Here is a 13,571-nt window from a genome sequence, read left to right on the forward strand (position 1 = left end):
ATTTTACTAAATTTCATGTGAAGTAAAAATTTTTGTATATTCAACCAATTTTTGTCAAAAGGAATTTCAAATGCACATGGTTAATGTTTCTTTTATTACTTGTGTTATAGCAATTATTTATCTTCATTTTCTTGTTTTAACAATTGAAATCCATCTCAACGAAAAACGGTTAGATGCACAAAAAATTTGACTTAATATTAATTTTAGAAAATAAAATTTCCTAAATAAAAGTATATCAGAGTAATCTTGAAAAATCAACGTCTTCCTACCTAAAATGCGCATTAAATCCTCGGGAACGGCAAAAAACGTAAAAAATTCCGCCTTTGGCAGTCAATAACGGCAAAACGGTTCGGTTTTTGCACTTTTTGCATAAATAACAAATGATGTATCTTGAAAAGTTCTACAAAAATGAAGAAATAGTCTATGGCCTTAAAACGACTCCTTCCTCCCAAAAATGGGCAAAAACCATCATTTTTCAAAAACATGCACAGGGTGTCCCAAAAGTGTAAAAATTTGTAAAATAGGCAAATATTATTGTTATTAGTCAAAATCTGTATCTATATGACAGTTTAAAGTAACTTAAAAATAGAAAAAAAAATAAAAAAAAAAAAAAAATTCTCTTTTTTTGAAAATACAGGGTGTCCAAAAAATAGGAAAATATTGATTTGGTCAGAAAACACTATGGCCAAACATACTAGGACACATATTAAAGTAATTTTTAAAAAATAGCCAATTTGGACCAAGTTTTAGCTCTACAGACACAAAAATCACATTTACAGGGTGTTCCAAAATGAAATTTGACAACCTTATAGTCCCGGGTCCTCCGAACCGTTATATACTACATTTGCCCACAGATAAAACACAGGATTTAAGCCAAAAAAAATGATTTTTTTCGGACAGGTATTTTGGGTATTACGCTAGATATCCAAAATACACTTTTTGTTGGACACCCTGTAAAATTAGAGTTTTGGCAAAAATAGCATTATGTGCGCTTTTAACATGATTAAACAATCATTTTGGTGTATAAAATGTATAGGTTGGATGTAAGATTGATGAAAAAATTAATTTTTAAAATTGTGAAAAAATGGGTGTTTTTTAAATTTTTGTTACCTACCTTCATAGATAGCTAGATATCTAGACATCCAGGGACTCTGAAACTATTTGGATAATATACCAGATATTATTAAAGTTAAAATCACTGCTGGCTAATAAACGATTATCCATTATCCACTCCTTTTACCAATTCTCCTTCCCTCCTACTGGAGGAAAATACTGTTCGGCGAGTTCCAAGTTAGCATCCTAAATTGACCTAGATTTTTCCCCTTTCATAATATCCACGTGTATTCTTCATCCATTTTTAAAAAAAGAACTTGTAAAATTTTATTTAGGTTCCCGACGATCAGACCCTGAAGCCCACTCCAAGAGGGAGGGGACAGAGGATGGTGGTAAAGAGGAAGAGGACTCTTCAAACTTAAAAAGACGACATTACTCAGTGACGTCATCAACCCCCTCCTCGAGGAAAATGTCCAGGTAAAAGACGACTTTAAGTAAAACAAATATGACATTATCAAATGTTCATTGTGCATTATAAAAGATAGATGTATTTTGTAGGCTAATTGTTTTAAACAAAGACGTACTTTTACCTTTGACTACTACTAGCTGCTTTGACCCTAGCATCTAGGGGCTCTGCATTAAAAGAAGTAAGACGATGACATAAAACCAACCCAAGGCTGAACACTAAAAATAAAACAGCCTAAAACATTCCCGGGACCTTAGGGAAGCTCCTTAAAAGGAGTAGTATATCAGTTATTGAAATCATAACCGCTAAACAAAAAAAACATTGCTACTTTATATAATAGGATAAAAAATCAAATTTATTTTAGGAAAATGTCTTACAAGGATGAGACAATGAAGTACCGTGACTACAACCAGTTCAGCAAGAAAGTTCCCAAGGACGCAGAGGCAGCTAACATACAGGTTAATATTACCTTTACTAAATATGCAAAAAGTAATCTTCTAATTGACAATTGATAATGTTTAGAGGTTTTTAATAATCATGCATCTCTATTAACAGCTGAGGGAATCGTTTATGAGCAAAATCTAAGTGTTAATCTTTGTTATGATTATTCAAAGGAATTTCGGGCGTCTATCTAAAATAATATTAAGTAAATAAATAATTTTGTATCTATAAATGTAATAAATTTATGTATTACATAAAAATACAGTAAATTAATAACATCTTTTCATAGTATGACCGCAAAAAAATATATGTTGATATTTTTTTGTATCAAATCTACTTTGTAATATGGTGTATCCAACTGTCCGTACGTCCATGTCTTGGTTATAGGTTAAAAACTGGAAACATGAATAGCTTAAGATTTAATGTATTGCACTATTTAGTTCTTTATTTTCTGACAATAACTGTCAAACATTTTATTTTAGTATAACGCATTATTGTTAACTTTAAGCTACTTAATGCTGCGCTACTTATGGATATAACATTCTTTTTAAATAGTAGCGAAGCTACTCTATATAACTTACCTTGCTGTCAGTAACGCTGTTGTGGAAATGTGATTTTCTCGGCTGCTGAAATTTTCAGTGAATTTTACCATGACCTGTGCTTATTTAGTCTTTTCCGTCTGGCTGTCATTCATGCTTCAAACCTCAAAATTACTTATTTTAAAAGCTTTTGTTTTTGTGCTTGGCTACTTATGGATGTTGTTATCCTTGTTTTTACTGTTTATTTGTGGTTTAGAATTTTTATATTTCCACATATACGCAGGTCAATACTCTTGTCAAGGGGTGCAGCTAATACGTAACTTACTTTCCAGTATTGCTATGATACCGATTAATATACAGTGGATCAGAACCGGTTCTCAGCCATCCTGAAAAATCATATATAGCATCGAATTACAGACAATATTCCACACATATATTGAAATAAAAATCATAAAATTAATACCAGTTTTGTTAGCTATTAAAGAAAACTATTTAGCCTCCTAAGTTTTTACCAATTAAACAATATTATTTGAGACAAATTCTTATTTTTAAGAATATTTGACCATAGACAGATCTAAATACTGTAGGATTTAGTTAGGGATATAAATTTAATATAAATATATGTTAATATCAGGTGCTGTGATTTAGAATGGGGGGCTAGGGGAAATTTTCACTTAGAATTGTTTGTCAGAATCACAGTTAGATTAAGTGATTATAACTGATAAACTGACATAAAATTTGACTTTTAGAGTAGCTTCGCTGTTTACAATGTTCTTTTTAAATAGCTGTTGACGCCTTTATTTATCATTGTGGTAAATAATTTAAATATTTACCTTTGACCACATTCAGAATTTAATTAAGTAATTATAAATAAATACATATTTTAAGTAAATTAAACCAGGAATCTAAAGGGATAAGACAATGTCCGATAATTAATGTACAATGATAATACACAAAATTGCCCCTTCAGTAGATTAAAATTAGTGGTTGAAACGTTTGAACACTGAACTTAAAAGGTCCATTAAGTTGTCAAGCCAACGAATAAGAAATCATTCTAGTAAGACTTTGGGGACAAGTGGAATAAACAGACCTCCCTCCCTGGATATTTTAAGTAAATTAAACAAAAATTAAAAAGAAATTGATTTGATTAATTATGTACAAAAAAAATAATTCATCTGAGATTGATACTGATCTTATGTAACAACATTTTACCTTGAAAAATAAAAGAATTATAAAATGTTAAAACGTATAAGTTCAAATATTTCCGTCATAAAATAAGGGAAGAGGAAAAAGGAGTGGGAAAGAAAACCCCTAAAAAAGAGATCGATAATCCCTCATTTTTACGACGTCACATGCAGATCTTTGAGCGACATTCTTCACTCACCTTAAACCTTAAAATTCTATTTTTTTTCATTAAAAAAAGCTCTTGTTAGAATGTCCATTCGTTTGACATTTAAATATCTGCACTTATTTTTTTAGCCCAATTTGAAAAGTAAAATACATTCTGTTATTCTTTTAGGTTGCCACCTGCGACTTTTTGGACAGAAACATATTTGCTTTTGTACGGCTGAAAACCCCAGTTCTTCTAGAGGACCTTTCTGAAATTAGCAAACCTACAAGGTACATTGGATAGATAGATAAATGGATGTATACTAGTTAGCTAAACAAATGAATAAATAGAAAGCTCTTTATAGTACCTATTAAAAAATGAACTCATTCAATACAAATGACAAATTATAGGAAAAAAACAGACCAAATCACCAATGGCAGGCTGACGTCATTTTCATAAAAAAAATTCAACAAATATACATCACTGTGGGCTAAAATTGAATCAAGACAAAAGTAAGTGCCGAGCCCTGGGACCTATGTATGGTGAAAATAGACATAAAACCATGATTATTCCAGGTAAAACCAAAATATTTCAGCGGGGGCTTTTCGAGAAAATTAGATTTGAAAATTTCAAGTTCAATTTTCACCCCCTAGGAGTTGCCGCATAATCATGACAAGAAAAGCTAATATTATTTATTTTAAATTTTGAACAACTTTGCTTTTATAAAGTCCTTCTTAAAACCTCTCTATATATGATTTATTTTAGGCTGAATTTTCGTGACCTTTGCAAAGCAAGTGATAAAAATGGCCATTTATTAACTCCCATCAGGAGTGGTTTTATGAAGAACTTTATAAAAGCAAAGTTGTTCAAAATTTAAAATAAATAATATTTGCTTTTCTTGTCATGATTATGCGGCAACTCCTAGGGGGTGAAAATTGAACCTGAAATTTTCAAATCTAATTTTCTTAAAAAGCCCCCGCTGAAATATTTTGGTTTTACCTGGAATAATCATGGTTTTATGTCTATTTTCACCATACATAGGTCCCAGGGCTCGGCACTTACTTTTGTCTTGATTCAATTCTAGACCACAGTGACATCTTTGTATACAGATAGATAAACAATGAGACAAATGGATAAATAGCAAACCTATAAGGTAGATAGATAGATTGGTAGATGAATAGATAGATATATAGATGGATGGATATAAATACTTTGCTTCCTTTAGGTTGATAGATAGATTGGTTGGTGAATAGATAGATGACTGTATAGAGAGACATACAAATGAATGGATATTAATACTTTCCTAGATTCCTTCCCTTAGGTTGATAAATAGATTTGTTGGTGAATAGATAGATGACTGTATAGATAGACGTACAAATGAATGGATATTAATACTTTCCTTTCTCTAGGTAGATAGATAGATTTGTTGGTGAATAGATAGATGACTGAATAAATAAATAAATAGAAAGATGGATACAAATACTTTCCTTTCTTGAAATGAAGCCTACAAAGTAGATTTATAGAAAAAATGTAGAGGTAGATAAATGGACAAACAATCCTCCTAGAAGGAAACCTTTCGGTCCTTCTGGTTCAAATATCATTCACTTAAAACACCTTACTACTTTGTTCTATTACAGGGAAGGCAAATTAGTGCGAAATTAGCTATCCTATTATATAAAGTAGTAAGGTTTTTTTTGGCCTGAAGCTTAAAAGTTTGACTACCGATCCGAATGGGTTTACTATTTTAGGCAAGCATCATATAGGCTCTGTCAGATTTAAGTACAGATTTAAGTACATATTATGATGGTTTTTAAGCTATTTTCTAGCACCCTTTGTCCCTTCAAATACAGATCCCCGACATACTAGGGACGCGACCACTAGTTTTTTATAAATTGATAGTTTTGATATTTTCAGGTTTTTTGTGTTACTGTTAGGGCCAAGTTCAGAGCACCAGAACTTTACAGAAATTGGTCGGGCCATCGGCACTCTATTTAGTGATCAGGTAGATAGATAGATAGACAGACATCCAGACACACCGACAGATGGACAGATAGGTAGAGAGGGCGTTTTATCCCAGAACTCAATTCACGGGATTTTATTATGCCTTTTGTCAAAAAGTCATCAAGTTTTCTCTTCTTTCACCAATTTTTAAAAAAAATACAATGCTTTCTCGTCATTTGTATGGTTTTTGGGACATCTAAAATGATGGTCTTCAAAAAGTTTGTCAGTCCGTCCGTTCGTTAGTGTGTTAGTTTATTTATATTAATAAAAAAAGGTTTCGTGATTTTTTTTTATTTCGCTGTTATGATTTTTTGCTTTTCTTTGAGTATTAAAATGGTATAATTGTGCCTAATCAATTTAGAACACTACGGCGTTTGTATTCTTTCATTCGAATGTCCGTATGTCTGTCAGTCCATCTAAATATGTTAGCAAAAAAACACTAGTTTTGATTACAGTTTGGCTAGATGAATGGTTCTTTTAGTTATAAAATCTTTTAACCGATCCTAATGAATCTAGAACACTACTATTCTTGTTTATTTTATGTTTAGATATTTTGTGGACAGACTGCGTATGGTGCTAAATCAGAAAATGAGGAAATTAGACTTTTTATGTTATGAATAATTTATCATGTCAATTTTTAGGACAGAACTCCTCCCCCCCCTCTCCCCCCTCATTCTTTAAATAATTCGGAATAAGGGGGGTTGGTGGGTAGTTTTTCATGTGTTTGTCTTTTTACTTAGGTAAGGATTTGTGGGTAACAAATCTTTAGTATAGATGTATATACAGACAACCACCTGCCTTCAGTTTTCTAAAACCTCTTTCGTCTGCTTCTAAATTCTACTTGGCTGTGTTGATATAAGCTACACCATTGGTTGATTTTCAATGACCCAATAGAAAGGTTGCGCAAGGTGGTTGCGATGGGGAGATACAATTATTTAATTTTTTCTCCCTCTATTGTTTTACTCTAATATATGGGTACAGGGTAAACCCGTAGTGTTATAGCACAGCTGAAATAGGCCCCCGTAAGATTATGGATTACTGCAGGGATTAGACATAGGAGAAAAAAACCTTCCACTTACCTTAAAATAAAGTCTGAAATATGGAATGCTTTAGTTATTGAAAGGACTGGATATATATCTGCAGGAACTGACTGTGCTGCCCCCCTCTGCTTGGAATCCAGATATCAGGCTGGAGCCACCTAAAACTACTACAACATTACAATCAAGGTATTCTATATACCCTCAAATCTCAGGGAGGGAAGGGTACCCAGAGTTTATAATAATGTAATCTTATTTGTTGGCTTGAAACATTGGGTACTTTTGCTGAATTTTAGTTGGTTGGTTTAAAACTATAAGTGTCCAAATATTTCAAAGAATAATTTGATCTACAGAAGTTGTAATCATATTTAACAGCAATGGATATGTATATCAATGTATCGTCCATTTTCTTATACCTTCTCAAATCTACATTAGCTTGAAGTTAGATATCCAAACGGATAAGACAACGTTTAATATATTTATGTACATTCCCTAATGCATGATAAAAAATTACCCCTAGAGGCTTCATGGGGGACTATTTTTTACTATTGTTGTATTGAACATGAACATGATCGATAAACTTAACTTATTCCCTACAGTAATCTGAAATATAATTTAGAATGGAAGCACGGGCTCAGATAAAATCAAATCTGGACAAAGACCTGGAGGATGAAGAGGCAACTGATCTGGAAAATAATAATGATTTTTTTATCACAGAGCCGGTAAGCACATAAATAGATTGTTAAGGGCTCGGCAGCCGAGCGTCCACTGCCTGTAATGCTCACAGGGAATTCAGACTTTTACCGTAAAAAAATCAGATAAAAGTCTAAGCCATCCCCAAATATAGGAATCCCATTTTTTTTTAATTTAAGTATTCAAACTGGTTTAAATCTTAGGCTTAGTCACAGCTGCAAAGCCCTGAATATATGTATAGATGAATGGAAGGAGAGATAGATAGTTAGATAAACGGATAGATGGCTGAGGTAGATATAAAGATTGATTTATAGATAGCTGCAGTGTTGGGCCGATATCTCAACCTACACCTTCCCGTCAACGAGTGAATGCACTATGTGTTTTGCCACAGTTGCGTGTAAGGGAGATTTATGTACAGATAAACATCTTGTGATACGAGTCGATAGTATCAAGTTATTTTAAAACTAAGTTTTCTTTGGTTTACTATATTATAAATTTAAATTTTCTATATTATGAATGGAAATTTAATACTTCAATATAATTCAAATAGCAACATGAAATATAAAAAAAATTATTTAATCTTCATAGAGTAAAATAATGGGTCTTATCGTTATGGCCAATGAGAGTTTATTATGGATTATTGGAGCACTATGATTTTTAAACACCTATCATTTGGAAAACTTGAGCTCATTTTATAGACATTTATTTCCTATATTGATCTGTCATGGATCTTGATGCAATAAAGCAGGCCGTTTTGTAAATGTTAAAGATTGGAAGATTTCATAAACAAAATTTGTCGCAAATACAGGTATTAAATAACATGGACAGACGAAAAAATTAAACAAGGTCGATTACGTTCAATAGCAATAAAGTAGTTTAAAATCAAAACTACATAGAAAAAAAATTGTCAGCTTGAATTGTTTAAGCAAGTAGTTGACTTGATAACAGGGCTCGACAGCCGCGCTTCAGCCAGCATAAGCCTAAAATTTAAACCGGCTGTGGGCAAAAAAATCTAAAAAGATGGATTATCTGTATATGACAAGGTTTAGACATCCAGCTACATTATAAAGTTATAATATGCCTATTTCACTGAGCCTTTAGCACGGCTGACGCGCGGATGCCGAGCCTTGCTTGATATTATTTGCTTTGCATAATTGTTTTGAAATTAAAATATAAAGCTGGCAATTACTTTTTCTAAAGAAATAGTTTTATTTTTGACATATCAAATTTTAAATCTTTTAAATTAGAATTTTAAGTTAAATTCAACCTACAGAAATTTCAAATATATCTTAAATGTAAAAATTTTTCAAAAAGTGTTATTTCCCTTACTTTCTGACTTTAAAAATGTTTGAAAAAATAACCATTTGTTAAAGATGGTTTTACATATTAAAAATAAAAGAGAGGTATGCTTCCTATAGAGAGATCAAAACAGTTTAATTTAACGTTTTGTTTTTATTTCAAGTTTATTTTTTAATTCCAATACACAGTGTTTCATAGTTAAAACAAATCAGTTGGTTTATAAATAAAAATACATGATGCTTTATTGAGTAAAAATTAAGACTTTTTACTTGTTATTTCTGCGCTACTTTTGGACATAATTGTCTTTGATTGAATTTAAATGATGAATGTAAGTATTTTATTTTCAACGTGATTTTAACAAATTAAATATCATTTTTGTACTTTACCCTGAACTTTATCCTTATTAAAAATTTCTAGATAAATTGTTCAGGAATAGTTTAGGTATCTATTTCTAAGATAGATAAATTGTTTCATGACAAAAAAATGCCGTTTAACAAAGTAGCTTGATGTCTGTCCGTCTGTCCGTCCGTCCGTCTGTAGCTTAAGATCTCGGTAACCACTAAACCGATCGGATTCTACTCTTCAGGGAATATACCTACTGATCCTGTGGTGGTTTTAGGCCAATTTCTTGGGGGGTGGGACACTCCTAACCCCCCCAAAACAACCCCCCCCTCATTTTTTTTTGTAGAAGATTTCCCTGGTCCTTTTTTTGTAGAAGATTTCCTTGGTCCTTTTTATTTTTCTTTTTTTAAATTTCACCTTAACTTTTTTTTGATAACCTCTTGGGGCAAAGCCCCTAGAGGCTAGGGGCAAATCCGCTAGTTACATTTTGTAAAGCAATAAGCTTTTTTGTCTGTAGCGAAGGATCTCACTTACCACTAAACCGATAAGGTTCTCCTTTACAGTGAACCTTCTCATAGGTCCTTAGATGGTTTTAGGCTATTCTATTTTCATAAATAAGTCTGGGTATAGTTTTAAGCTATTTTCAGCCCTTCCCTTAAAATATATAGTTTCTAGTTGCTGGGGGCTAGAGACTAATATTACATAATTACATTAAATTTTTTAAACCGAAGATACTCTTTAAGTGTTCGTGTCTGTATGTCATGCTAGGAGATCTGGTTCTGTTCTTTAACCATATAAACAGAAGGGGAGAAAATATATGGACGACGTCAACAAGAGCATGCTCAAATGTGTGTTAACCGGGATATGACGAAGAAATTACGGTTACGGAAATATTTGTGCCTGTAGTTTTTGTGCTGTTAGTAATTGAGAGTATTTTCTCTAAATATTTCTTGCTGTGTTTTAACTGACGCAGATTTTTTGTGTCGTTGTCCGTGTCAATCTGCGTTGAGTGTTCAAAATACAGCGCTCGTTCGCATTCAGTAATAGAGGGACATGCGGACATTTCCTAATAAGATAGTATAGATGTATAATCACGACAACTACCTGGCCCAAGTGGTGGAGACCTCTTTTTTAAGACCTCGGTTGTGTTTAAATTTCATACGCTATTAGCTGATTTAGCTGTTTTCAAATACCCAATACAAAATTGGGACAGGGTCCCCGCCCTGTGGGCAGAGTTACATTTAGCACATGTCCCCTCTATTCTTTTACTTTGATGTGTATACTAAGTCACTGGACTAAAATATTTTTTAGGACTCCACACATGGGGAGGATGACAGCCTACAATTTACTGGCAAGTTATTTGGAGGTAAGACTCATTAATTGTTTTTTTTTTCATATACCATATTCCGTAACTTAGTCAATAAACTTCATTATTAGAAAAGCGTTGTAATAAAAAATGCTGTTTGGTAATGACGTCGTAAATATTAGACAATTCACATAATTCATATACTTTTTTCATATTTTTTGAATGATTGTTGCGCTATTTATTGACAATATTATCCTTGTTCTCTCTTTTATTGACCAAAAATACATTTTTTATATTTAGTTTAATTATAAATTATGTCCATTACCTAGAGAACATATAGAGATTGTTTTTGGTTGCGTTATATCTTTGCAAGACTTAGACTTTCAGGTGTTATCATAAATATTAAGATATATAAGTTTTCCGGAATTTTAATGTTAGGGGGAGATTTGAAATCTGCATCAAATATTAAAGATTTTTTTTTAAAATTCGTTTTTTGTATAATTCTTTATCTAAAAGCGGAAATGCATTTTAAGTTAATTAATTTTGACCAACAGGATAGGTGGATTTTAAACAACCTGCGCTCTAATTGGTTGAATGATGTACGCCATCCAATCAGAGCGCAGATTTTTTAAATCCACCAATCACAGATGCCAAAATTAATTAACTTAAATTGCATTTCCGCTTTTAGATAAAGAATTATAGAAAATCCTCAAAATTTGATGCAGATTTTAAATCTCCCCCTAACTTTAAAATTCCGGAAAACTTATATATCTTAATAAATATATATACGTGGATATTATATATTAGGGGAATTAGTCGTCAATCTAGGTTGTTTACATGTACATCACTTATTGGTCGGTTCGTTTATCCAGTAGGAGAGGCTGGGGTAAAGGGGATTGATTGGGGGGGGGGTCGTTATTTTAGCCAGCTACAAGTTTCACTTTATTAAAGTACATGATAATCTGGTGAAAGATCCATGTAATAATAAATCCATTTATCCCACAAGGCATTATGTTGCTTCAATGCTTCAAAATAGAAATATTTAAAATATAAAAATATGTGAAAAAGGTTTCTTATTTTTTCTTCTCCAATATATTTATATTCTTTATTCTAACAAATGCTCTTTAAATCTCTTCGTCCGTATTCCCATTTTTTGTGCTTCTTTACTTATGGATGTTGTCATCCTTGATTTCTCATATAAACAGAAAAAAGAGAAAATAAATCAAGTAACATTTTTTACTTTATTTATTTCTTTTTTTACCTCTTTCAACATTTCTTCTTGAGTACAACGCCTCTCTAAATCATTAATTTTTTGTTTATCTTGATATTTTTATTGTAAAGCTAGTAAGATGTTTTTCAACCTTGCAAAAAGATTCCTGTAACATAAAGGTATAATTTTGAAGCCGTAGCAAATTAATATTCATATCAGAAACAAAAGCAATTTTTTGACGAAGAACAAACTGCATAACTTCTGTGTCACTTTTGATTCCTGTGACGTCATATAATGAGGAAGATGAGAGGAGAAGTGGGAAAGAAAACCCCTAAAAAAGAGATGGAGAATATGACGTCAAAAATGGTGCAAAAGTTATGCAGTTTGGTCTTCGTCCAATTTTTTTTACCTTCTTATACAGTAAATGTTGATTTGTTATGATTCCTAGAGCTATTAGTCATACTATATATATATCGTATCAACTTATTGAAATTTTAAATTAATGGGACGATTCTAATTAACATTATCGTACTTGTTTTGTGTTCTTAAAAAGAATATTTTATTCAGGTTTAATCCAAGATGTGAAAAGAAAGATTCCTTGGTTTGTCTCAGATTTTACAGATGCTCTACATATCCAGGTTAGTGAAATTTTTTTCAGGGCTCGGCAACCGCGGCCCGGTTGCGGATAAGCCTCAGATTTAAACCTGCTTGTGAGCAAAAACAATCAAAAAAGATGGATGGTGTATTTAGTGACAGTTTTAAACATCCAGCTGAATTCAATAATCTACATATATCTGGCAACATACATCATATTTTAGACATTTGCTGAATCCATATTCTAAATATATCTGGCAACACATATATTTTATTTTAGACCCTTGCTTCTATAATCTACATATATCTGGCAACATATATTATATTTTAGACACTTGCTTCTATAATCTACATATATCTGGCAACATATATTATATTTTAGACACTTGCTTCTATAATCTACATATATCTGGCAACATATATTATATTTTAGACCCTTGCTTCTTTAATCTACATATATCTGGCAACATATATTATATTTTAGACACCTGCTTCTATAATCTACATATATCTGGCAACATATATTATATTTTAGACACTTGCTTCTATAATCTACATATATCTGGCAACATATATTATATTTTAGACACTTGCTTCTATAATCTACATATATCTGGCAACATATATTATATTTTAGACACTTGCTTCTATAATCTACATATATCTGGCAACATATATTATATATTAGACCCTTGCTTCTTTAATCTACATATATCTGGCAACATATATTATATTTTAGACACCTGCTTCTATAATCTACATATATCTGGCAACATATATTATATTTTAGACCCTTGCTTCTATAATCTACATATATCTGGCAACATATATTATATATTAGACACTTGCTTCTTTAATCTTCATATATCTGGCAACATATATTATATTTTAGACACCTGCTTCTATAATCTACATATATCTGGCAACATATATTATATTTTAGACCCTTGCTTCTTTAATCTACATATATCTGGCAACATATATTATATTTTAGACCCTTGCTTCTATAATCTACATATATCTGGCAACATATATTATATTTTAGACACTTGCTTCCATAATCTACATATATCTGGCAACAGTAACAAAAGCTATCACATTTGGAGGATTTCTTGGTGATATCACGGATGGTTTACAGGAAAAATATTTATACAATTTTAATTTCTTTTCTAGTATGGCTTCAAAACCGATTAATATCCACTGGATTTGGAACGGTTCTCATTTGAAAACTGAAAAACCATGTATCTTATCAAATTGTGC

General features: G+C 31.7%; 1 protein-coding gene across 2 annotated transcripts in view; it reads left to right on the top strand.

The window, feature by feature from the left end:
* LOC145332168 (electrogenic sodium bicarbonate cotransporter 1-like) overlaps window positions 1-13,571 on the top strand; it is a 61,217-nt gene that overhangs the window by 18,996 nt on the left and 28,650 nt on the right. For both annotated transcript variants that reach the window (XM_080177119.1, XM_080177120.1), the window contains exons 8-17: window positions 1,389-1,530; window positions 1,884-1,977; window positions 4,019-4,119; window positions 5,744-5,831; window positions 6,379-6,421; window positions 6,942-7,056; window positions 7,487-7,589; window positions 10,513-10,567; window positions 12,285-12,355; window positions 13,357-13,446. In XM_080177119.1, coding sequence (XP_080033245.1) covers window positions 1,389-1,530; window positions 1,884-1,977; window positions 4,019-4,119; window positions 5,744-5,831; window positions 6,379-6,421; window positions 6,942-7,056; window positions 7,487-7,589; window positions 10,513-10,567; window positions 12,285-12,355; window positions 13,357-13,446 — 902 coding nt within the window. The remainder of the gene's footprint in view (window positions 1-1,388; window positions 1,531-1,883; window positions 1,978-4,018; window positions 4,120-5,743; window positions 5,832-6,378; window positions 6,422-6,941; window positions 7,057-7,486; window positions 7,590-10,512; window positions 10,568-12,284; window positions 12,356-13,356; window positions 13,447-13,571) is intronic.

This window comes from Acartia tonsa, chromosome 11 (assembly GCF_053477335.1).
Source record: "Acartia tonsa isolate MP-2025a chromosome 11, ASM5347733v1, whole genome shotgun sequence".
Classification (NCBI taxonomy): Eukaryota; Metazoa; Arthropoda; class Copepoda; order Calanoida; family Acartiidae; genus Acartia; species Acartia tonsa.